The sequence below is a fragment of the Callospermophilus lateralis genome, chromosome 1, assembly GCF_048772815.1.
Source record: "Callospermophilus lateralis isolate mCalLat2 chromosome 1, mCalLat2.hap1, whole genome shotgun sequence".
In the NCBI taxonomy this organism is placed as follows: domain Eukaryota; kingdom Metazoa; phylum Chordata; class Mammalia; order Rodentia; family Sciuridae; genus Callospermophilus; species Callospermophilus lateralis.
In genome coordinates, this window is record NC_135305.1 from 14,927,406 (window position 1) to 14,952,831 (window position 25,426).

General features: G+C 41.6%; 1 protein-coding gene across 5 annotated transcripts in view; it reads left to right on the top strand.

Moving 5' to 3' along the window:
* Positions 1 to 21,672, top strand: part of Slc37a3 (solute carrier family 37 member 3) — a 47,155-nt gene extending 25,483 nt beyond the window's left edge. For all 5 annotated transcript variants that reach the window (XM_076860184.1, XM_076860178.1, XM_076860192.1 and 2 more), the window contains 9 exons: positions 299 to 395; positions 3,611 to 3,695; positions 4,583 to 4,761; positions 7,367 to 7,508; positions 9,097 to 9,198; positions 9,772 to 9,819; positions 10,479 to 10,630; positions 18,523 to 18,588; positions 19,779 to 21,672. In XM_076860184.1, the coding sequence (XP_076716299.1) occupies positions 299 to 395; positions 3,611 to 3,695; positions 4,583 to 4,761; positions 7,367 to 7,508; positions 9,097 to 9,198; positions 9,772 to 9,819; positions 10,479 to 10,630; positions 18,523 to 18,588; positions 19,779 to 19,871 (964 nt within the window). In that variant the 3' untranslated portion in view covers positions 19,872 to 21,672. The remainder of the gene's footprint in view (positions 1 to 298; positions 396 to 3,610; positions 3,696 to 4,582; positions 4,762 to 7,366; positions 7,509 to 9,096; positions 9,199 to 9,771; positions 9,820 to 10,478; positions 10,631 to 18,522; positions 18,589 to 19,778) is intronic.
* Positions 21,673 to 25,426: the final 3,754 nt, after the last annotated feature.

Below are 25,426 nucleotides of genomic sequence, written 5' to 3' on the forward strand. Positions count from 1 at the left end.
GTTTTGAGAGTTTTTTTATGTTCTATGTAAAAGTCTTTTATCACTTAGATACATAGATATACTTCCAATTTGCAGTTTTTCTTTTTTAATTCTTTTAAGTGTCTTTGGATTGAACTTTAATATCATAAAATCTTAGAAGAGACCTGATGTTTTGTCATTTGGTGTATTTAAAACATTTTAAAATTCATGCTTAGTTTATAAAGTGAATTTTTCATGTTATGGTAATTTTTATTCTGAACTGCATATTGAGTCCCTTATGACCTTATTGTCTACTCTTTTTTTGTGTTCTCCTTCCCAGGCGAGGAGTTGTCTTTGGTCTCTGGAGTGCCTGTGCTTCTGTGGGCAATATTTTGGGAGCATGTCTAGCTTCATCTGTTCTACAGTATGGTTATGAGGTGGGTATTTTTTCAGATTTGTGTCTGTGTGTGTATGTGTGTAAACATAAGCTTTTTTCCCCTTGTGCATATTCAAGACTATGTAGAGCTATGTCTGGGTAGGGCACAGCTTCTGTTAAAATTGGAAAAGCTTCCAATGAATTAAAACACAAAATTTGCTAGGCATGATGGCTTACGCCTATAATCCCAGTGGCTCAGGAGGCTGAGGCAGGAGGATCTCCAGTTCAAGGCCAGGGTCAGTAACTTAGTAAGGCCCTAAGCAACTTAGCAAGTCCCTGTCTCAAAATAAAAAGGGCTGGGGATGCAGCTCAGTGATAAAATACCCCTGGGTTAAATCCCCAGTAACCTGCCCTCCCCCCTGAAAACAAATTATTCATGGCAGATGAACCGTAAAAAGAGTCTAAAGACTAGCACTGATTGAGAAAAAGTATTTGAAATCTATGATATGATAAAGGGCTAATCTCTTTGATACATAAAAATCGATCTTTGTAACTTATGTTACTAATATCTCATATAAAGAACACTCACAAATTTTAAGGAAAACACCAAAATGATACAGAAAGAAAGATAAAGGATTTGAATAGATAGATTATGGAAAGGAAGTAGAAATAGCTTAAAAATGTATGAAAAAATATTCAACTTCTCTCATAGCTTATACATTCATTTAGTAAATATTTAAGTTCCTTGCTTTGCTCTAAGACACTGAAGAATATAGTATTGACCAAAAGGGACAAAAATCTCCATCCTTGTGGAGCTTAGTTGTTAGTGGAGAAATGTAAATTACAACTACACCAATAAACACGGAGGGAGAGAAAGAAAAGCTACACTGTATGCTTATTAGTGTAGCCCCCAAAACTGATGAGTTGTGTTCCTGAGGCCATGAATAGATGGGCATTGTGACTGGAGAGCACAGAACCCCTTGAGGGGTCAGGATGGCAGTGTCTGTCAAAGTGGCAACTTGCAGCTCACCACCAGGAATTAATTGCTCAGGTGAATGTTGTTAGACATGTAAAAAAAGATGTATATACAAAGCTATTTTGGCGTTTTTTTGTAGAAGCCAAAGATTGAAAACAAAGTCAGCCAATAGAGAAATAGTTAAATTCTGATAAACCTGTTCAAAGGAAGACTTGGCAGCTATGAAGTAGTAGGTCAGGAAACTGCTGTTAGAGATCAGGCACTGGAAAGGTCTCAGGTAGCAAGGCACAAAGCAGCATACAGGATGCCATTTGTTAAAAACAAGGAAGGGATTTGGGATATAGCTCAGTTGGTAGAGAGCTTGCCTTGCATGCACAAGGCCCTGGGTTCAATCCCAGCACTGCAAAAATAAATAAATAAATAAATAAGAAAGAAAGAAAATGAAAAAACAACCCCCCCCAAAAAACCCAAACAAATAAATAAATAAATAAATAAGAAAATGAAAAAATAACCCCCTCCAAATAAAAAAACCAAGGAAGAATTAATGAGTATATATGTATCAGCTTGTGGGTTTCTGAAACAGTCTCTGAACAGTAAAAATTTAAAAAAATTTAAATGACAACAGTGTTAGGGCAATTGAAAGAATGAATGGATTGCAAGGTATAGGAAAGAGGAATTTTTACTATTATTTTTTCTTGCTTGAATCATATGACTATATTTCCTACTCAAAACCCAAAATAATTAAAATTAAGTTGCCTTTTTAAAAAGTGGACTTTTTTTGGGCAGTACTAGAGATTAAACTTGGGGGCACTCTCCTATTGAGCTACATCCCCAGCATTTTTTAAATTTTTATTTTGAGAAAGGATCTCACTAAATTGCTAAGGCTGGTCTTATTTGTGATCCTCCTGCCTCAGCCTCCCAGGTTGCTGGGATTACAATTGTGCACCACAATACTCAGTGAGTGGATAAATTTTTAAAGGCAACTCACCAGGAATTCTGGTCTAGTTAGAAGCCCATCCTCTAAACAGGTACCTTTATTTGCTTAGCTTTGCTCCTGGATTGTACTGATTGGTTCAGATGGAAATTTCACTTTACCCCTGTGGTGTTCCCAGGCTTGACTTCTGGAAACATTGCATTATTTTGTAACTCGTTGAAAAATTCAGATTATCTGTCTATATCAGGCTTTAATCTCTTAAATAAATGCAGCCTGGCTATTGATTTTACATATATATATATATATATATATATATATATATATATATATATATATATATATATATATGGTGCTGGGGATTGAACCCGGGCCTCGTGCGTGCAAGGCAAGCATTCTACCAACTGAGCTATATCCCCAACCTTCTTTACTTATTCTTTCTTAATTTTTTTGTGGTCCTGGGGATGGAACCCAGGGCCTCTCCCCCGTGCTAGACACATGCTTACTACTGAGTTACACCCCCAGCTTGGCAGTTGACTTTAATTTGGTGTCACCTTTCCAAGTCAGTTTTATTCCCTTGCCTTTGGTCATGCAATGACTTTCCACCTTGTCCCCACCCTGTACCTTTGCTTTCCTTTGCCTGGAAAGATAGGACATTCATTGTTTTGACTTTCCACTCTTTCCTAAATTGTTGCCCAGCTGCTTCAACCTCTTTTTAGCTGCTTTCTCCTTTTGAATTCCTGTCTGTCTGTCTTCCTTTCTTCCTTTTGAAGTACTAGGAATTGAATGCCAGGGTGCTCTACCACTGGATGTAATTCAGTCCTTTCTTCTACTTTATTTTATTTTGAGGCAGGGTTTTGCTAAGTTGCCCAGGCTGGCCTCAAACTTAAGATCTTCCAGTGACAGTCTCCGTTGCTGGGACCATAAGCATGTGCCACTGCCCCCATCCCTGTGTTTCTTGCTGGGGCTGAACTTCTCATTTATTTAGCTGCATGCTACCTTATAGTATTGTATTGTCTTATCGTAAGTGTTGTTTAATCCCTACACCTGGATGTAATGTCTTTGAGAGCAGATACTGTGCCTTTTATGGGAGACTGGGTGATGCAAAAATTTTGAGAGCTAGTCTTGCTTTTATAATCCAATAGGGCGACTGAGTGTTTAAGGGGCCCTGTTGATCCTATGTGAGCTTTGTAGAGTCCTTGGGAAGATGACAGGAGAAGTAACAAGTGGAACACTTGGCAGATCTCCTGGTGCTGAAGTCCTCCCTAGTCTCCCCCTCCTTCCTGCCCCACTCCTCTTTACCCTGCACTCATCTTTAAGGACTTGGTGATGACTGCCCTGTAAGAACCACCTCTTCCCTCTCGTTCAGTATGCCTTTCTAGTGACAGCGTCTGTGCAGTTTGCTGGTGGGATCGTCATCTTCTTTGGACTCCTGGTGTCACCAGAAGAAATTGGTGAGGAGAAGCTGTGTCTTTAATTCAAAATGTCTTATTGTAAGAGGCAAAGGGAAATATGAGTCCAGAAATGGAATTTCTTTTTTTCCCTAGGAGAACTGTGAATTCCTTCCAGCAAAATAAAGGAGTTCTGTTGGCATTTGTGTCTTGTTGGCATTGTTCCATTCATGGCATAACTGTGTGTTCAAATGAAGTGATACACACCTTTTATAGATGAGTCTTAGCATTTGAAAAACTTATTTTTTTGTAGCTCTGGGGATGGAACCCAGAGTTTTACTCATGCCTTGGCAAGCACTCTGCCACTGAGCTATATACCCAGCCTCCAGATGATTTTTATCATTGAGATATTGACTAGGAATTAGCATGATTGTATTTCTTTACTTTTTGTGTGTGTGTGGTTTTGGGGATTAAACCCAGGGCTTTTCACAAGCTAGGCAAGTACTCAACTACTGAGCTACATCCTCAGCCCTTTTTATTTTATTTTGAGAAATGTCTTATGAAGTCACCCAGGCTGGCCTTAATCTTTTGATCTGCCTACCTCAGTCTTCAGAGTAGCTGGGATTACAGGCATGTGCCACCACCCCTGGCTGCAGTTGTGTCTTCTGCACAATGGCAATAGAAATAACATCAGCTAGGTGCAATGGTGTACACTCATAACCCCAGTAATTCAGGAGGTTGAAGCAGGAGGATCACAAGTTTAGCAACTTAGTGAGGCCCTGTCTCAAAATAGAAAATAGGCTGAGGATGTAGCTCAGTGATAGTGCTCCCCTGAGCACCAATAAATAAGAAAAATATCAATCCCGTAAGTGATGATATATGTAAACCCTTTGCACCATGCCAGGCACACAGTAGGTGCTCTGTAAATGGGGGTTTTATTGTTGTTTTAGGTCTCCCAGGTATTGAAGCAGAAGAAAACTTTGAAGAAGAGTCCCACAGACCATTAATTAATGGTACTGAAAACGAAGATGAATATGAGCCTAATTACTCTATCCAAGAGTCCAGAACTGTTGCCCAAGTGAAGGCAATAAGCTTTTACCAGGCTTGCTGTCTTCCTGGTGTCATTCCGGTAAGAATTGTTCAAATTCCCTTACCACAGCCAGTAAGGGGTTGTGGCCTTGAGATTTACTCTGCCTGGGATAAAGCTTTTTGAGTGTTTAGCTTCTCTTTGATAACTTGGTTTTAGGAATGCATGTTCAGAGATATGTTGCATAGTGTCCCTCAGCTTATCTTATATCTGAAGCAGGATTGGCAAACCTTTTCCATGAAGAGTCAGAGAGTAAATATTTTCAGCTTTGAGGCAACCATAAAATCTTCACTGACCTTCAGAGTTAAAAGGCCATAGACAGGATGGGCGTCGCCAGACTTGCAGACAGGCACTAGCCCTGCTTGCAGACAGTCATCTAGCATGGGATTAAGAAAGCAAAATTGAGACATTTTTTTGGTACCAGGGATTGAACTCAGGGGTACTTGACCACTGAGACACATCCCCATCCCTGTTTTTATTGTTTTTAGAGACAGGTCTCACTGAGTTGCATGCAGTTCCTCACCATTACTGAGGCTGGCTTTGAACTCGCTGTCTTCCTGTCTCAGCCTCCTGAGCTGCTGGGATTACAGACATGTGCCACCACGCCCTGCTCAAAATTGAGATTTTTAAATTTGTATTTTGTGGTTTATTGAGGTATATAGACTTACACACAGACCAAGAATGATTTGAACGGCTCATTGACTGCCTTGTTTGCCTACATTCTAATCTTTCCAGGGGAAGAATTGCCCTTTTTTAGAAGGTCTAGAGCAGAATATGCCACAGTGTCTCTTAGGCAGCGTCCAGCATGCCACAGCCCAGCAGTCAGGAGAGCTCCCTAACGGCTGATGGGCTCCCTCTTGCTGCAGTGGTGCTGTCTTGCGGTGCAGATGCTGAGGCTGGAGTGGAAACTGAGGCATAGGTGATGTTTCCAGCTTACCCACTCCCTTTCTGTGAGACCTGGGATAAGTCACTCAACCCATCCTCATGTCTAGTTCCCTCTCCAGTGGGATGGAGATCACCCCATTCTTCCCTGGTGTCCAGGACATTGGGTTATTGTGTTGTGAACAAGCACCTGTTTTTTTGTCATTTTGTTTTTTAATGGTGCTTCATGAGTGTAACCCCCCCAGGTAGATTTAGTTCTACAGGACATCTGATTTTAGACTTCACAGTCCTCTTCTGCCTGTGACCCCAAAGTAGGAAAACACTTAAATAAATAGGTAATTAGGAGTTAAAATATAAGTGTGATTTCTTGCAATTTTTAAACTCAAAGATTTTTTTTTTTTTTTTTTTTTGTACCAGGGATTGAACTCAGGGGCACTCGACCCTTGAGCCACATCTTTAGCTCTATTGTGTATTTTATTTAGAGACAGGGTCTCAGTGAGTTTCTTAGCACCTCATTTGCTGAGACTGGCTTTGAACTTGCGATCCTCCTGCCTTAGCCTCCCGAACTGCTGGGATAATAGGCATGCCCACCGCGCCTGGCCAAAGATGATTTTTAATATAAGGGAAATGCAAGTTCCTTTAGTCCTGTTCTTAGGGCAAGCTATAATCTTTCAACTAGATCCTAAAATATTCCACTAGTAATAGTTTAATTTTTGAGACAGACTTTAAATTTGTTGTGACTGCACATTGAACTCTGATGCTGTTTCTTTGCACTCACAAGCCATTGTTCTCTGTCGTGGGTTGGGTGTGAGGGAGGTCGAGTTAACTTGCTGCCTTTGTCTTTAGCAGGCTGTCTGGACAGCATGCTCTGGAGACTGGGACATGGCTCTCTAGGGGTGGCTGCTGTCCTGCCAGGGGAGCTTTTTTAAAACAAGTGATACCCAGGGAATAACTGGCTGCCCCATGGCCAGGAGTGTACTGGCCAGACATCCTTTGAAGTCAGTCCCTCTGCTCCTCCCCCCTTTCCTTTGATGCTAACTGACAGGATTTCCTGGTAATAATGTGTTGAATGTAGGAGTCTCAGCCCCACCACCATATTAAGGCAGTCGCAACTGCTTTCCCTCAAGACAGAGTGACAGGGCCTAGGACGAGCATGTTCTTCCTTTTCGACCCACCGGAGATGCTCTTCTCTGCCACTGGTGTGCAAATGCAGGGCTTTTGGAAGCTCTGATGTGAAAGTGGTTCTAATGAGGATGCTTTTCTTAGATCTTTGGCTCAGTCACATGCTCTCTGTGGTTCACAATATTAACTTTGCTGAAAGTAGAATAACCAAGAAAGTAAGAGTTGTGATGGTTGCTATTTTTATTTGCCTGTGGCTAATGCTGATCAGTGGCAAGAATATCATTCACCTTTATCTGAATAAGGAAATAGAGGTCTGTGCCCTGCCTTCTGGATTCCAAACTCCGGTTTGCTTCTACCAGAGAACTTGGAGAAGCCAGGGATAGTTAAGAAAGAGCCGCATACTATGTTTTTGGTTTTGTTTTTTATTCCAAAGGCCTTTCTGGAAGCTACCCGGAGTATGGAGAGAGGGAGACTGGGTATAAGTGGGCAGATGGGAATTTGTAAAGTTGTTTAATTTTTGAAGTCAGGTACCATTCATCCCAAGCTCTTATATTTTGCTGTGTTTTTTAATTACATGAAAAGCTGTGGTCATGTTGTGCCATGCTGTTTGTCCCTTGCTGATAGTTGTATGTTTTTCTTGTAGTATTCACTGGCCTACGCCTGCCTGAAACTGGTGAATTACTCCTTCTTCTTCTGGTTGCCCTTTTATCTGAGTAACAACTTCAGATGGAAGGAGGCTGAAGCTGACCAGTTGTCCATCTGGTACGATGTTGGAGGAATCATAGGTATATGAAAGTGCATCTTCTTCCATAATAGTTAGTAGCCTTTTACTGGATTGTGGAGTCTGACTCCATTTAAAGTTTAATTACTCATTCTGTAACCATTTTTCCTAAACTGTCCTAACAGTAAACAAACTCTTAAAAATTATCCATAGGAAGGAAGATCCAACCCAAGGCAAGGCTGTGATTTAGAGGGCTCTCTTTTCTCAGTTTTTTGTTTAGGAGTCACTTCTTTTGTCTTGGGAAGTGCTTGAGATCTCTTTAAACACAATTCTTTTGTATACTTTCAGTGCTATCTTGGCTCTGAAGCTAACTGTGCGAGAGATTCAAGTTAGATGTGAATGTGTTCATTTTCACTGCCTCTCACCTTCTCCACCCACCCCCCCAGCCTAGGAAGCAGAAATAATACCATGGTGTGTACATTGTCAGATCCTAGAGGTAGGGACAACAGCAGAAATTAATTTTTGTGTTTTGCAATTGCTTCATTGTGTACAACAGATTTTAACAGTGACTTTGTGCTATAGCCAACTTATACAAGGAAGTAAACTCTTAAATAAGAAAGTTCAGTGGGTGTGACACATACATGTCTATGGCAAAACCTTAATATCACCAGATGAGGTGGGCACACACACCTGTAATCCCAGCAGCCTGGGAGGCTGAGGCAGGGAGGATTACAGGTTCAAAGTCAGCCTCAGCAATGTAGCGAGGCCCTAAGCAACTTAGCAAGACTCTTTCTCTAAACAAAAAATTTTAAAAAGGGCTGGGGATGTGGCTCAGTTTTAAGCGCTCCTGGATTCAATTTCTGGTACCCAAAACAAAAACAGAACAGAAACCTTAGGTATATGAAAATGCATCTTCTTCCATAATCCAGAAGCTCTCTACCACGGAGCTACAACACCAGCCCTTTTTAAATTTTATTTTGAGACAGGATCTCACTAAGTTGCCCAGGGTGGCCTTGAACTTGTGATCCTCCTGCCTCAGCTTCCCCAATCATTGGGATTACAGGCCTGCACCACCACAGCCAGTTAGACCTGACCATACTTTTGTGCCTTCTGAAATTAAAATTGCCTAGATGCCAGCCATATGATGGGGGTGTACCAGGTGTTCCATATCCCCTAAAACTCAACCTGGCATTTTATTTGAATATGACAGTGTTACCCAAAGGAATCACATCACCTCCTGAGCCTCCTCACCTGTTACTACGAAATCATAATTGCTGCATTTCATTTTAGTGAATTTTTGATTGGCTCTGCTAGTAGCTTGTGAAGTGTGGTCCTTCTTTGATCATCTTTTAAATTAAAAAGCTGGGGAAAAAAATCAAGAAAAGCACTCAGAATTTGTTTTTGTAGGGAAAATAGTAAGTAATCATGGCTCATTTTGATGATTTTTCTTATCTTGATGTTGGATTTGTGGTGTCCTGTCCTCTTCGACCATCATGCTGATTTAAGTCAGTTTATCTTCCTAAAAGGAAATGGTGGCGTGGACTTTTGGGGAGAGCTGGTGCCATTGTGGCTGGACCTGATAGTTCTAGAGAGTACAGGCAGCTGAGCTCACAGCTGAAATGGTTGTGACTAGTGTCTCTTTTTGTTTGAAGGTGGGACTTTGCAAGGCTTCATCTCTGACATCCTACAGAAGAGAGCACCAGTGTTGGCCCTTAGCCTGATCCTTGCAATTGGCTCCCTTGTTGGGTACAGTCGTGAGTATTCCTTACATTGTTTCCTAATCTCTGGGTAATAAGCATTTTCCTAGAGTAAGGGACCAGCCCTGGAAAGAGTCTGTGACCAGCTGAGGCATAATATGTCACCTTTGTATAGTCCCGTGAGTGCCGGGAAACACTGACATCAATGGTTTCATTTGTGTCGGAGGAAGCTGGCGTCTCTTGCCTGGCCGATTTGTTTAAAAGCTTGCCTGGGAGTGTGTGTGCTTGTTTGAGGGGTGGCTCCAGAGGGACAGCATTAGAGCCAATAAAACAATAAAAGGGGTGAGGTTTCAAAAGCAGGAAGATGCTGATTAGTAGACGTGGGTATGTCCTCAGTGCTGTTGTGGTGGGGAGAGCTTTTCTCTAGCTTTTAAAAGTCTCATTAACTTGGGCACCAGCAAGAGGCAGACATTACAAATAAAAGTTGGAAAAGGCCTTGAAAGAACAGTCTCTCTTTGTGGCTCTGGGAAGGATTTGTGAGGTCATAAGATTCAGGCCTTTGTGTCCTCTTTGTGGACGCCCATGTCACTGCTTTTGTAGTCACTGTGGCGTGTCTGTGTCTCCTCACAGGTTCTCCAAATAATAAGTCCATCAATGCGCTTCTGATGACGATTACAGGTACGGCAATGGCTCGGTTCACTGCGCTGTTCTTCTTTCTCTTAATCTGATTGCTACTAAAAGCTAGTTACAGGGAACTCAAGTGATAGAAAGGTGGCTCCTTTTCTAGATTCTCGTCTCTGCTCTAACTGGCTTTCTCAGTCCTTTTATGACAGCAGCAGTCCCTGCTGAGGCATTTTCTAAAAATTTTGATGTTGCCCACCTTTGAGTATGACTTCAGAAAGTGGCTGGGAAGACACCACATCGGAAACCAGTTTAGTCACCTGTACTATTGACATAACTTCTTTTTTGCCTGCTGTGTTTTTCTGTGTTTGGTTAAATTTAGGTGGTCAACTGATTGAATGACATAGCTCTGCCATAATAAAATTTGACAAGCTGGTGCCATTAGTTATTAAAGCAAATGTCACATGATTTGCTACATGTTTCCTTTCTGTGTATTTTCTGTCAATACATCAGAGTGTCACACAACTCAAGAAGATCCCAGAGGAGTGGATGTTAACTAGTTTGAATATGATACTATCTGGGACTTTCCTTTTTCTTTCCATTCCTCTTTAACCTACTAATTACAGCGTCAGAATGATATTTTGCCCTATCCAATGGCTTGCTAGTGTTGATATGAATCATGTTTTAATAAGAACCTGTTCTGTTTTTGACTTCAGGGTTTTTTATTGGTGGACCTTCTAATATGATTAGCTCAGCTATTTCAGCAGACCTGGGTCGCCAAGAGCTGATCCAAGGGAGCAGTGAGGCTTTAGCAACGGTCACAGGAATTATTGATGGAACCGGGAGCATTGGAGCTGCCGTGGGCCAGGTGAGAGAACAGAGAGGGGTTGGGATTAAATGCTAAATCTTTCATGGCAAGTGGAAAAGTGCCACTGTCTGGGCCACAGTAGGTGGCACTCTCGTGCTGTGGAATACTTGCTATGCCGAAAGCCTTAGGTTTTCATGTCCTCTGTGGCCCAGCTGTTGTGAACTGATGCGGAAGGTCCTCTGCCTTTCTTAGTTTCTTCTTTCCATTTTTACCTGCAGATTCTTCCTGTCTGCAAATAAACTAAGACTTCTTAAGATTGATCCTTCTGCCCCAGTACACTGCCCCCTTCTTCCCAGGCCAAACTTGGCGCTCCAAGTGGGGATGATGTGAGACACATGCATCTATTATCTCCATCTGCATACAGACCCCATTTTTCTCCTCTTTTTAGTGTTTCTCTTCCAAAAGCATACGTGTCCCTGTACATCCGTTCTTTACATGGGTCACCTGGGACCCTGGACGCTGCAACTGCCTCTGAGGCACATTGTTTCCTGCATGCCCAGAAACCTGAATATTTCAGAGCGTGGTCCATAAGTGTCTTGTATCAGAATCATCTGGGATTCAGACACAGGGCTTACTGCAGACTTCCTGTGGTGGGCCTAGGGCCTGTGTTTCCCTAGGCCTTTGTGGTGATTCTTATATAGTCTGACATTAGAGAGCCTTAAGCTAAGATTGGCTTACCATATGTAGTCAGAACTATTCAAATTGCCCCTTTTTGCTTAAATTCGGGCTTTCTTTCAAGAAGAGATATGTCATGAAACATACCTCTCATGACATGGTAATTCTATAAAAATATGGATTTGGGACTTGTCTCCATGGGTGAAATAGTTGAACCCATGGAAGTGGATGAGACATTTACTGGGGAAAGAGAATGCAGGTGGATCCTCAGAGAATGCCCAGTGTCACATGCAGTCAAGGAAATAGGGAATAGCATTTGAGTAGGCATTGGTCAATAGGCCATAGATGTGGAAAGGTCAAGAGAAGCACTGAAGGACCGAGCTTCTTAGTGTGGACATTTAGAAGGTCACTAATAGCTTGGAAGTTTGCTAGCTTGCCTACTGTGGGGGCAGTGAGTTTCTGATTGCTGGTGGTAAATGAGAAAGTGGGTATGGAGGTAAATCATCTTACTGCTTGTCACCTTCCAGCCATGAAGTGTAGCTTATTGTTGACCTCCCTCTTGCCCACAAAGGTGGCATTTTGGCTTGTATTCTTCTGTAGCCCCCATATCTAGCTGGTGCTTGGAACACAATAGACTTATGGTATTTGCTAAGTTATCAAAGAAGGAATGCATGATGCAGTTGGCAAATTGCATGCTCAGCATATTTGGTTATAAGACTAGAAGGGGAAAAACCTTAGCAAGGTTTGGAGAATTATGTGATCATACTTTGGAGTAGAAATTTTAAAATCATCAGGTCAGATTTTATCCTAAATTTTATCCTAAAAAATGACTGTATTGGGCTTCCTTTTCCCATACATTGTATTTTAAGTATACTTCCTCACTGATGTGTTCTTCATTAATTAAATAGGTGATTTATAATTGCATTTCAGGGAGTATACTTTTATTTAGAATATCTTACCTGCCAATGTTGAGATCCCTAACTGGACTGGGTCAGCATTAGACTGACCTCCATGGTCATGGAAGCATATCAGGAGTGAATCATAGTTAGCTGTGCTCATTCCTCCTCTGTGTTGTGTGTGTGTGGCTTTGTGTGTGTGTGTGTTGCTGGGAATTGAACCCAGGGCCTTATGCGTGAGAGGCAAGCACTCTATCCTAGCCCCCCTCCTTCATGTTGATTTCCAAAGGATGTCCCACTGCCTGAAATCATAAACTCTAGGACTTCAGATTCAAACTCTCTTAGCCTATCCCTCAGCCACTCCCCTGACTGCCCTGAGTAATATGGTTGTTGCCCCTTCTTCCATCTTCTCAAGAAAATAATTCATTGTTTATACTCTTTCTGGTTGCCATAGCAGTGGATGCATACCTCCAGCAGAGCACTCAGCATCGTGCATCAACCTTTACTGGTTTGTCCATCTGTCCTCTGTATCAGGCTCTGTATTCCTGGGAACAAGGACTGTGTTTCATCTGTCTTTGTGTTTCCAGTGCTTAGCGCCGTTTGGACACATAACTGGGGCTCAGTAAGATAAAGTTGTAGTACATGCCCAAGGGAAATGAGAACAGATCTCCACATTAAAACGTATACATAAATGTTCATAGCTTCATTATTCATAGAAGCTAAAAAGGAGAAACAACCCAAATGTCTATCAGCTGATGAATGGATAAACAGCAGTTAGAAAAAGAATGATAGGGGGGCAGGGGATGTGGCTCAAGTGGTAGCGCGCTCGCCTGGCATGCGTGCGGCCTGGGTTCGATCCTCAGCACCACATACAAACAAAAGATGTTGTGTCCACCGAAAACTAAAAAATGAAAAGAATGATAGGTGAACCTCAAAAATATTATGCTGAGTCAGGCATAGTGGTACATGCCTGTAGTCCTAGAGTCTCAGAAGGCTGAGGCAGGAGGATTGCAAGTTTGAGGCCAGGCTCAGCAACTTAGAAAGGCCCTAAGTGACTTAGTGAGAATGTGTCTTAAAATACAAAATGAAAAGGACTGGGATGTGGCTCAGTGGTTAAGTGCTCCTGGGTTCAATCCCCAGTACCAAAAAAACATATATATATTATCCTGACAGGGCCAGGGATGTAGCTCAGTAGTAGAGCACTTGCCTAGCATGCATGAGATTTTGGGTTCAATATCCAGTACTGAAAAAGAAAAGTGTGTCTGTCTGTCTTGTCTATCTATCTATATTTGTTTTATTCATATGAGATGTCCATAATAGACAACTCTATTGGGAAAAAATTGGGTTGAGGGTTGTGTAGGTCTGGGTGGGATGGGGGAGTGACTACTGATGGGTAAAAGTTTTTTTAGGGCTGATGATAATGTTGTAAACTTACATTTAGGCAAGATTGTACAACTCTGTAGATACACTAGAAACCATTTAGTTTTACACTTTTTAAAGGTGAATTTTATGTTATGTAAATTACTTATTGACTATGCTGTTTTAAAAAAAGATAAATTTGCTGGGTATGGTGGCTCATGCCTGTAATCCCAGTAACTCTGGGAGGATGAGGCAAGTTTGAAGCCACCTTGGCAACTTAGTGAGATCCTGTCTCAAAATGAAAAATGAAAAGGGCAGGGAATGTAGCTCAGTGTAAGGGTACCCCTGGGGCCCATCCCAAGTACCTACCCACCCCACACAAAAGTTGCAGTCAGAGTGTTCAGATAGCCACTGTGCTTCCTTTCACAGGTGATTAAACCTCTACTTTTTTGCTTTACATGTTGTAATCTAGGCTAATTGTTCTGCTTTAATTTTCCCACTTATAAAATTTAAGCAGTATGTGATAAAAGCACACAGGTGACCCTCTCAAGTCTGTGGTCAATCAATTTTTGACAAGGGTTCCAAGACAATTCAATGGGGGAAAGGATGATCTCTTCAACAAATGGTATTGGGAAAACTGGATATCCTCTTGCAAAAGAGTGAAGTTGGATACTTACTTTGTCCTGTACAAATGTTAACTCAAAATGGATTAAAGACCAACCTTAAGAGCTAAGATTGTAAAACTCTTAGAAGAAAACACAGCGACAAATTTTCATGACAAATATATACAGAATATTCTCAACATTCTTTTTTTTTTTTTTAAGAGAGAGAGTGGGGGGCGGAGAGAGAGAGAGAGAGAGAGAGAATTTTTTAATATGTATTTTTTAGTTCTCGGTGGACACAACATCTTTGTTTGTACATGGTGCTGAGGATTGAACCCGGGCCGCACACATGCCAGGCGAGCGCGCTACCGCTTGAGCCTCATCCCCAGCCCTTCTCAACATTCTTATTCATTAGGAAAATGCAAATAAAAAAAACAGGGAGATATTTACCTAGGACATGATTCTACATTAGAACACCCAAAAATCTCCACCAGAAAACTCCTAGAACTCATAAATGAATTCAGCAAAGTAGCAGGAAATAAAATTAACACCTGTAAATCAGTTGCATTTCTATTCACCAACAATGAATCAGCTGAAAGAGAAATTAGGAACAAAATCCCATTACAGCAGCCTCCAAAACAAAACAAAACCAAAAAACCCCCAAAACCAAACCACAACAAAACCTGGAAATCAATCTAACAAAAAGGTAAAAAACTTCTACAATGAAAACTACAGAACACTAAAGAAAGAAATTAAAGAAGACCTTAGAAGATGGAAAGATTCCCAGAATCATGGATAGACAGAACTAATATTGTCAAAATGGCCATGGTCATACTACCAAAAAAAAAAAAAAAGCACTATACAGACTTAATGCAATTCCTATTAAAATTCCAATGACATTCTTCATAGAAATAGAAAAAGCAGTCATGAAATTCATTAATCAAAGCAGTACTTAGTAAGAAAAGCAAAGTAGGAAGCATCATAATACCAGACCTTAAATTATACTACAGAGCTAGCGTAAGAAAAACAGCATGGTATTGGCACCAAAACAGACATGAAGACCAATGGAACAAAATAGAAGATACAAAGACAAACCCACATAAATATAGTTATCTCATACTAGACAAGAGGCACTATAAACCTACATTGGAGAAAAGATAGCCTCTTCAACAAATGGTGTTGGGAAAACTGGAAATCCATGTGTAGCATAATAAAATTTAACCACTATCTTGTCCTAAACAAAAGTTAAAATAGATCAAGGACCTAGGCATTAGACCAGAGACCCGGTGCCTACTAGAAGAAAATGTAGGCCCATCCAACTTTCCAGCATTTTGGTTTAGGAACTGACTTCCTCAACAAGATGTCTGAAGCACAAGAAGTAAAATCAAGAATCAATAAATGGGATATCAAACTGAAAAGCTTCTTCACAGCAAAGGAAACAAAAATGTGAACAGAGAGCCTAAAGAATTGGAGAAAATCTTTGCAACCTGCACTTTAGATAGAGCATTAATCTCCAGAATATATAAGGAACCCATAAAACTTAACACCCAAAACCAAATCCCAATCAATAAATGGGCAAAGGAACCAAACAGGAACTTCACAGAAGAAGAAATATGAATAGGCAAAAAATATATGAAAAAATGTTCAACATCTTTAGCAATTAGAGAAATGCAAATTAAACCACACTGAGTTTGCATCTCACTACAGTCAGATGGCAGTTATCAAAAAATGCAAGTAACAATGTTGGCAAGGATGTGGGGGAAAAGGTTCACTTGTACATTTGTAGTGGGACTGCAAATTGGTGCAACTACTCTGGAAAGTAGTACAGAGATTCCTCAGAAAACTTAGAATAGAACCACCATTTAACCCAGTCAGCCCACTCCTCGGATATACCCAGAGGACTTGAAATCAGCATGCTTTAGTGACACAGCCCCAACAACATTTCTAGCAGCTCAATTCACCATAACTAAGCTATGGAACTAACCTTGGTGCCCTTCAACAGATGGATAAAGAAAATGTGTTCTAGGGGCTGGGGATGTGGCTCAAGCGGTAGCGCGCTCGCCTGGCATGCGTGCGGGCCGGGTTTGATCCTCAGCACCACCTACAAACAAAGATGTGTCTGCCGAAAACTAAAAAATAAATATTAAAATTCTCTCTCTCTCTCTCTCTGTCTCTCTCTCTCCCTCCCTCTTTTCTTTAAAAAAAAAAAAAAAAAGAAAGAAAATGTGTTCTATATATACAATGAAATATTACTCAGGCTGGATATGGTGGTGCATGCCTGTAATTCCAGTGGCTTGGGAGGTTGAGTCAGGAGGATCGCTAGTTCAAAGGCAGCCTCAGCAAAAGTGAGGTACTAAGCAACTCAGTGAGGCCCTGTCTTTAAATAAAATACAAAATAGAGCTAGAGATGTGGCTCAGTGATTGAATGCCCCTGAGTTCAATCCCTGGTACCGAAAGAAAGAAAGAAAAAGAAATATTACTCAGCCATAAAAAGTGACTTTATGGCATTTGCTGGTAAGTGGATGGAACTGGAGACTACCATGCTAAGTGAAATAAGCCAGTCCCCCAAATCCAAAGGCCAAATGCCTGATATGCAGATGCTAATATACAACAAGGGGGCAGGGAATACAAGTTCATTGGATTAGGCAAAGGAGGATTAGACAGGAAGGGAAGGGGGATGGGAATAGGAAAGACAGTAGAAGGAATTGGACGTGACTTTCCTATGTTCTTAAATGTATACATGACTGTGAAACTCCACATCATGTACAACCACAAGAATGGGAAGTTATACTCCATTTATGTCTAATATGTCAAAATACATTCCACTGTCATGATATCTAAAAAAAAAAAAAAAAAAAAAAAAACCCGCAAAGAAAAGAAAAAACAGGGAGAGAGCCAGATGTGGTTCACACACCTGTAATCCTAGCAACTTGGGAGGCTGAGGCGGAAGGATTACAAGTTCCAGGCCAGCCTCAGTAACTTAGTGAGGCCTCAGCAACTTAGACCCTGTCTCAAAATAAAAAATAAAAAAAGCTTAGTGGAAAAGCACCCTTGGATTCAATCCCCAGTACGAAAGCAACAGCAAAAATAACAAAACCCAGGGATGCAACTTCATGCCTTGTGGGAAGCTGTAATCAGAAAACTATGAAATATCAAATGTTGGTGAGCGTGTGGAGAAATCAGAGCCCTGCATTGCTGGTGGGAATAATAAATAAACATGGAATTATCATAAGATCAAGCAATTCTACTCCTCAGTATCCCCCCCCCCAAAAAAAAAAATTAAACACAGGCACTCTGGTATTTGTATGCCAGCTCATGTTCCTTGTATCATCATTCCTAATAGCTAAAGGGTGGGAACAGTCAAGGTATCTAACAGATGAGTGGATAAATAAAATGTGGTGTATCTATACAGTGGAATGCTCTTCACCATAAAAGGAATAAAGTTTTGATACATGCTTACAACATGGTTGGACCTTGAAAATGCTGTGCTAGATGAAGTGAGCCATACACAAAAGGACAAACATCAACAGTTAGGGAAATTCCTGGAGTCAGAAGGGGGCCATGAGGAATTACTTCTTAACAGGTACAAAATTTCTACTGGGTGATGAAACTTTTGGTAAAAGTGGTCATGGTTGCACAACATTGTGAATGTAACTGATGCCACTGTCGCGTACACTTAGAAGTGGTTAAAACGACAACTCTTTTTTTTTTTTTGGCACCTGGGATTGAACTCAGGGGCACTCGACCACTGAGCTCCATCCAGCCCATTTTATTTAAAGACAGGGTCTCACTGAGTAGCTTAGCACCTTGCTTTTGCTGAGGCTGGCTTTGAATTTGTAATCATCCTGCCTCAGCCTCCTCAGCCACTGGGATTACAGGCGTGCACCACCATGGCTGGCCTAAAACAGCAACTTTTATGTGAGATCCATTTTGTTGTAATCAAAAAAGAATGGATTAAATGCTATGAGAATCTTTAGTAATTGAATGTGAAATAAAAGAATATGCAGTAGAGTGTCGAGAGGAAGAGCAGCAGTCCTGTGTGAATGGCGGAGCTGAAAAGTGAGCAGCTCATGTAGAAGACAAAGCATTTTGAAAGCATGGATTGTTCCTTTCATTGGAAGACAGAATGCTTGAGTGAGAGTGAAGGATGTTCATCTTCCTCTCTGAATAGCAGAGTGAATAAAAATAAACCTGAATGTAACATCTTTTATACAGTTTTTGTATTTGCACCCTGAAAGCTTACAGAATGAACTATTAATAAAGCTTAAATGGGAACATGTCCGTGGAAGGGCTTTGTAAATGGGCATACAAATCCTAACTTCCTTCTTATTTTCTAAGATAGCTGTTAGTCTACTTTTTAGCTACTTCATTTTATTAATTTATTAAGAATTATACTGTAATTTATTTCTCTTCCTTTTAGTATTTGGTGTCTTTAATCCAGGACAATTTAGGATGGATGTGGGTTTTCTACTTTTTCATTCTCATGGTAAGTGTATGCCTTTTTTTTTTTTTTTTCATAAACTTGTCATTTTTCTTAGTAGTTTTGTTTAGAGTATTTATTTAAGTCACTTTTTGAAAAACAGCAAAATTGCTGATTGCTTTTAAAGACCCTTTTGTGAAAAGGTAATGTTTTATTAGTCAAAAATATACATTCTTTTCTCAAGGAGGAAAAGGGTCCTCAGTTTACCCTTGATCTGAGTCTAATGAGTATTGCCATTTATAATTCCAGAAGAACAACAAGGGATTTACTTAAGATCTGCCAACCATTAATCAGTGCACTCTTCTGGGTTGTTCTCTATCTGCTAAAATATAATTTGAGATTTCTGAAGGAAATTACAGTGTGTGCCAAGCAACATAGAGTTAAAAAAGAAGCATTGATCTGATTAACACTGTCCTGTGTGCAGGTTCTGAATGATGAACGTCTCTGGAGGAAATAGTAGTTATACCTTAGACACTCTTGGCTGGGATTTTGTACTCTCTGGGAAACAGCCAATATGAAATAAGGCCTTGTGCTTTCAAAGTAATGAATAGGCGTGTTACACACTCTGCCACACTATTGGTGGAGCAGTGCACAAGACAGATCTACTTGAGAGTCTGGTGGTGGCCTTGTCCTCCAAGGATGCCTGTAGTGTCCTGTCCCTAGAGCTGGGCCATCCTGATTGGAGGCATCCTTAGCCACCCTAGGACCTGGGGTTGTCTTCTTGTCTGGCCCGAGGAGCCCTGGGATCGGCAACCTCAGGAAGCCTCTGGAGCTCTCTTTTAGTGACCTCCTGGCTTCTGGAGATGGTGCCATATGACTGGTTCCATCCTTGGCATCCCTGCTAAGTCAAGGGAAGTAGCTTCTGAAGAACCTGCTGGTGTGGTCATGCTGTTGTAGAAAAACCATTTCCATCAGTGAAACCCTGTTTTTTCCTGGGGCTGCAGCAAGAGTGTTTTGCTCTACCTAATGGAAATCCTTCACTTAAGTTATTTTTTGATAGCTAATATGTCATTTAGTATGTTGTGCTATTAATTGTAATTTTCAAAAGTCATTTTCTAATTCACTGAAGATTAAAATTATCTTTCTAAATAATCAAAACAAATGTAAATGTTCAGACCCATTGTTTATGTCCAAAACATGATGCTCTAACTGAAGTAAGTTGTCACTGCATATTTAATACTTTCTTCTCTTCACAGACTAGTTGTACAATTCTGTTTATCTCACCATTAATAGTGAGGGAAATAATCTCTCTTGTGCAAAGGAGACAAGCTCACATATTGAGTGACTGACTGTGCCCACAAGAAAAAAAGAACAGTGGGAGATACATGAGACTATAAGATCTTTTAATTCACTACATTTGGGGTTGTCTAAGAGCGCCAGCATAACCTCGGCTTACCAGCCCTCTTTCAACACTGCCAGCCACCCTGGACACTGGCCAGGAGTGAAGACTGCATTATTTTTCCACACTATAGGAATTACTATTGATGATTTTTATTGTTGTTTCATGTATGTACTGGATGGTGTATGAATCTACATGCATCCCTCTTGGCCCGTTGGGTTTATGCCTTTAACCCTGGTATCATATTGGCCTTGGACCCTGTACTGCAGCCTCAAGAACTGATGAACAGGAGAGAGCTGCACATGGTTTGCATGGATAATGAATAAAAAGGATCATTGCATTTTGCTTTGGTAACGAGTTTGCAGAGAGTGGCTCACCTCTGAAGCATCAAAGCTTGAAAAAGAGCTCCTGCAGGGTTGAGCTGCAAACCCCTCATGGACTAAGAACACCTCTACCAGCTGAGCTGAGAAAGATGGCGCCCGCCACGTGCTTGTTGACTCCGGCACTGTCTCAGAGTCGTTTGCTAAAGAACAGACTATCTCCCAATTATTATCAACTTGTTCTGCCTCTTCACTCACAATTAGCTTTGACAACTGGAGGCCTTTTGTGATTTTGAGGACAATCAGGCACATTAGTTATCTTGAACATTCCATTGTGTAGCTCTCAACCCCAGATTTGCTGTCTGGGAACTTCAGGGCCCTCTGGGAAGCGAATCTGCTCAGCCCTATTTTTGGAGGATTGATCTCTGTCACTACTAGGTTCCTGGAGTTCCCTCAGCAGAAGACAGAATTAGAGGAAAATCCTGGAAGTGTTCCAGAAGTGTGAAGAGCGTGATGTTGACTCATGTTGATGGGTTTCTAGGTCTGAGGGGTGTTGTCTTTAGAAGAAGGTAGTGTATGTATTCAAGTCTGTGAATTCTATATTAATTGGTATTTTAAGGTCACTATATGTATTTTAAATTATGTAAACAAACTAGGAGGAAAATGTGCAATTTTGAGGGATACCTAATTTGCTTTGAATTAGCAAATATTTTTCAATCTCTTGCTTTATACTTCAAAATGTGTGTGATGAACTTGTTGATGATATTTAATCATGTGGATTTTTGATCACTTTATTGCTTGTTTACTGACATAAAAGGAAAATACAAAACACAGGAAGGAGAAATAAACCAACTTTTGTAGTAAATGTCTATCCATTTAGTTATTTAAGTCTCTTCCATGAGCTCTGTGTATTTTATTTTCTCTTTCTCTTTCTCTCCCACCCCTCCCCTCTCTCCCTCTCCCCCTCTCCCCTCTCCCCTTTCCCTCTCCTCTCCCATCTCTCCCTCTCCCCCTTTCTTTAATTGAACCCAGGGCCTTGTGCATAGTCATCAGCCACTGTACCCTGAGCTACCTCCCCAGCTCAGCTCTGTGCCTTAAGTGTCCTGGTACCTAGTGGCACTGGTGTGCAGGTGCTGATCCTCCAGCCTTGCCCGGTCTTGGATGCCCCCTGTGCTGGTGGGCCGAATTCCCCTGAGGCTCTGAACACTTGCCCTCTCACTCTCTGGAAGACTGCTCAGTTTGGATAAGTTGCCTAGTTGTAATTTAGGGATTATCCAGATGAACCTGTTATTTTCATAGACCCTTTTACTCACATTTAGGTCTGAGAGTTTCTTTTTCTCCCCAGCTCCTCAGCAGCAGGCTTTTATCTTTGTGTCCTGATGCCGGCCAGTGTTTTCTTACCCAGTTTAACTTTAGGTGGGTGAGTGTTCTTTGACCCGTCTGTGGCCCCCTGAGCTGTACCTGAAATGAAATTATAAATAAAATAAATGCTCAGCTTTGGAAGAAATCATGTATTGCCCTATGGGTGTATTTCCTTGTGTTCTAGTTCTGCCAGTCTGGGTGAGAATTCACTTTAAGAAATGCCTAAGAGTTAACTTCACTCTCTTATTATCGTTTTTCCCTGGAAGAAAAGGCCATAGTGAAAGCGCATCTGATAATGCCTTCTCTGTCAATGATTTGAAAAAATGTAAGGCACAGTAGGAAACTTTTACATACTAAGATAAAGGATTGTTGGATGTGGAAAAAAAATTGTCTTCCAAGTTTCTCATGTTCTGGAAGTAAAAATGATAATTCAGATTTTTTTTAACAGTGCTGGGGATTGAGTCTGGGATACTCTATCACTGAGCTAACCTCCTAGCCCTTTTTAACTTTTTATTTTGAGATAGGGTCTTGCCAAGTTGCTAAGGCTAGCCTCAAATTTGTGATCTTTCTGCCCTAGCTTCCTGAATATCTGGGATTACCAGTGGCCCACTGTACCTGGGAAAAATTATTTAATTAAGTTTTAAGTTGGGCACAGTGTCCCATGCCTGTAATCCCAGCAGTCAGCAACGTGGGAGCTAAGACAGGAGGATTGTATATTCAAGGCCAACCTTAGCAATTTAGTAACACCCTGTCTCAAAAATAAAGTGGGCACTGTGGCGCACTCCCATAATCCCAGTGGTTCAGGAGGCTACAGCAGGAGGATCCCACATTTAAAGCCATCTTCAGCAACTTAGTGAGACCCTGTTTCAAAAAAAAAAAAAAAGGGGTAGGGATGTGGCTCAGTGGTTAAGCCCCCAAGGGTTCAATCCCTGATACCCACCCCCCCAATAAAAAGGAATGGGGATATGGCTCTATGGTTGAGTGCCTAGCATGTGCGAGGCCTTGGATTCAACATCCAACACCACACCAACATACACACACACACATATACAGTAAAATACTATTTTAAAAAAAGGTCAGAAGGGAGAGAAATGGTCTTACTTCTCGTCTCCTGTCTACATAGGCTACTCTGCCAGTTGCCTGCATTAGTAGTTTTCATCATAAATCCTTTTAAGAATCTGAAAGCCACTTACCTTCTCCCCAGATCAAAACTCACAAAGTAAGACAGAGAAAATTTTATTATTGAGTGTTCATGGGCCAAACTCAAAAGTCCTTAGACAACAGAGACAGAAACTTTGGTCAGAGAATGGGAGCCTGGGGGAAGGTTCTCCACAGTGCAGCCGTCACCTGTTTCTTTTTTAAAATATTTTTTTAGTTGCAGTTGGACACAATACCTTTTTTTTTTTTTTTTTTAAATGTGGTGCTGAGTATCAACCCAGCGAACCCAGCATCTCGCACGTGTCAGGTGAGCACTCTGCCGCTGAGCCCCAACCCAGCCTCCATCACCGGTGTCTTTACTGAGTCTCCTGTTGCCTCTCCGTGAACTAGAGTCAGACTGCTTAGCTCATGACTCATTGTAGTGGCCCTTTTCTTACCTCCTTGTCCTGACTTGCTCTTCCCTGTAATACCCCTTTTCACTCTCAGCATCCTGAATCTTCATTTTCCTTGAAGGCTGGCCAGACAGCCTAGTCTAAGAAGCCTTTCCTAACCAGCCCTCCAGGCTCCTACTGCCCTTCGCTCCTCTGTGCTTACTTGGTGCTGCTGGTGGCTAATGCCCCACCCTCTTTTCTCTAAGCTTGAGGGCCTTGGTGGTTGATCCTGGATATCCTTGCTCTTGTTGGAAAAAGTGGAAGGAACCTGGGAGTGGAGACTGGGCAAAGCAGGCTGTGGGGGCCGGGACCCTGCGGATTGCTTTTTTACTTGTTTCCTACAAGAGAAGGCCCTTCTGCAATAGCTGTCCAGGCCATCAGACAGTCGCTCTGCTGTGGTTCCCAGTCCTAGTGACATTGGGATCTAGGATGAAGAGAGTGAGTATGCAGGAATTTTTAAGGGAAACACCCTCCAACCATTGAAATGCAGAATCAAGCCATTGAGATGCAGAAAACACCATTGTAAACTTTGGCCCATGCCCTTGTAAAGTGCGAAAGATCTGGCAGGAAAGCTGGTGCAAAATTGTGCAGTTCCAGCCTGGATCCACCTCTAGTCCAGCCCCTCTGTATATATTGGATCCCAGACCAAGTCGGGGCTGCTCCTCACTCTTGAGACAGCCTACCTTCTCCCTTAAATATGTATCTGCCGCCTTAAATAAACCTCTGTCTATGTCTTTGCCTAGCTTGTGCTGAAATTATTTTCCATTACACATGCCAAGAACCTCACTGGTCCTGGGTTGAGTTCTGCCTCTCCTCTGGGAACTCCTTGGACCCTTCTTTAGAGACGTCTCTACTGCTGTGACAGTCTCCTTAGCAGCTCTGCTGCTCTCCTAGAGAGCTCACAGTGGGGAGCAGGAAACTCAGTGATCCCTATCTTAAGACCACACAGTCTGCCCTAGGCCGACTGGTTTTACTGCCTGATTGTGTTCTCTGGTTGTTCCTGGTTGTCACTTCCTCACTAGAGTCAGCACCAGGCCCTGGAACACATTTAATCAGGACAGCCATTCACTTTTCCCACCTTGATTCTTTTGTTCCTTTAGATTGGATCTTAGTTATCCTCCTTTTTCTTTTCCTTAATTGCCCCAAGCATTTCTGGTGACAAAGTTTGTTTCAGCATGTATCTAGGGTAAGTCAGATGAAGTGTGAAACACTGAGGTTTATATATGCATGACCATGGATAGCAGATTCCTTAATATATGGGTATATATGTATATGTTACACAATATCTATAATTATATGTTATTAATAAGTAGCATTTAAAAATGTATTTGGTACTGGGGATTGAACTCAGGGCATTTAACCACTGAGCTACATCCCCAGCCCTTTTTATATTTTATTTAGAGACAGGGTCTCACTAAATTGCGGAGGCTGGCTTTGAACTTGCAATCCTCCTGCCTCAGCCTCTCAAACTGCTAGGATTAGTTGGGCACCACTATGCCTGGCTTTAAGTGGCCTTTTAGAAGCAAGTACATGTGTATATGTGAGCATATATATGCATTAATGTGGGTATGAAATATAATAATTACCTATAGTTACATATTTATATATAATTAAAAGATTTTTTTCACTGTGCTAGCAGTTATAAAATGTGTATTATTTGAAAAATGTGTATGCTTAAAAAGGACTCTTCTGCCTGGACCTGGTGGGGTGGTCTCTCCCTGACCACCTGAGTGGTGAAGCGAAGCCTTGTGTGTGTATGGATCTTTCTGCAGTGCCGTCTTGTTCACTGTTTCACCCACCACGGTCCTCAGGGTCGTCAGGTAATTCTGTAGTTTGCAGGTAAGTGCTGAGATTCAGAGAAGGTGAGTGCCTTGCCTAGGATCACTTGATCTACTACAGGATAGGAACAGAACTAAATTGACCTGGGCCTGGACCTTGGGCCTGCGTCCAAGGTGGGATGCAGCTGCTCTCACCTCCTCCAGGGCCACAGTCCTGAAGGACCAACAGAGCCACCAGGCCTTGCAGAGCTTTGTGTGCAAGCTTTCTGCAGCCCCAGCTCCTACCCTCTGGCCAGGCCACCCTGGCTGGTGGCCTCACTCCGGGAGTCTTAGCCTGTCTCTGCAGTGGCTTTCTTTTCTTTCTTTTTGGACTCGAGGTTGAACCCAGGTGTGCTTTATCACAGAACTACATCTCCAGTCCTTTTTAAACAAATTTTTGTTTTGAGACAGGTTCTC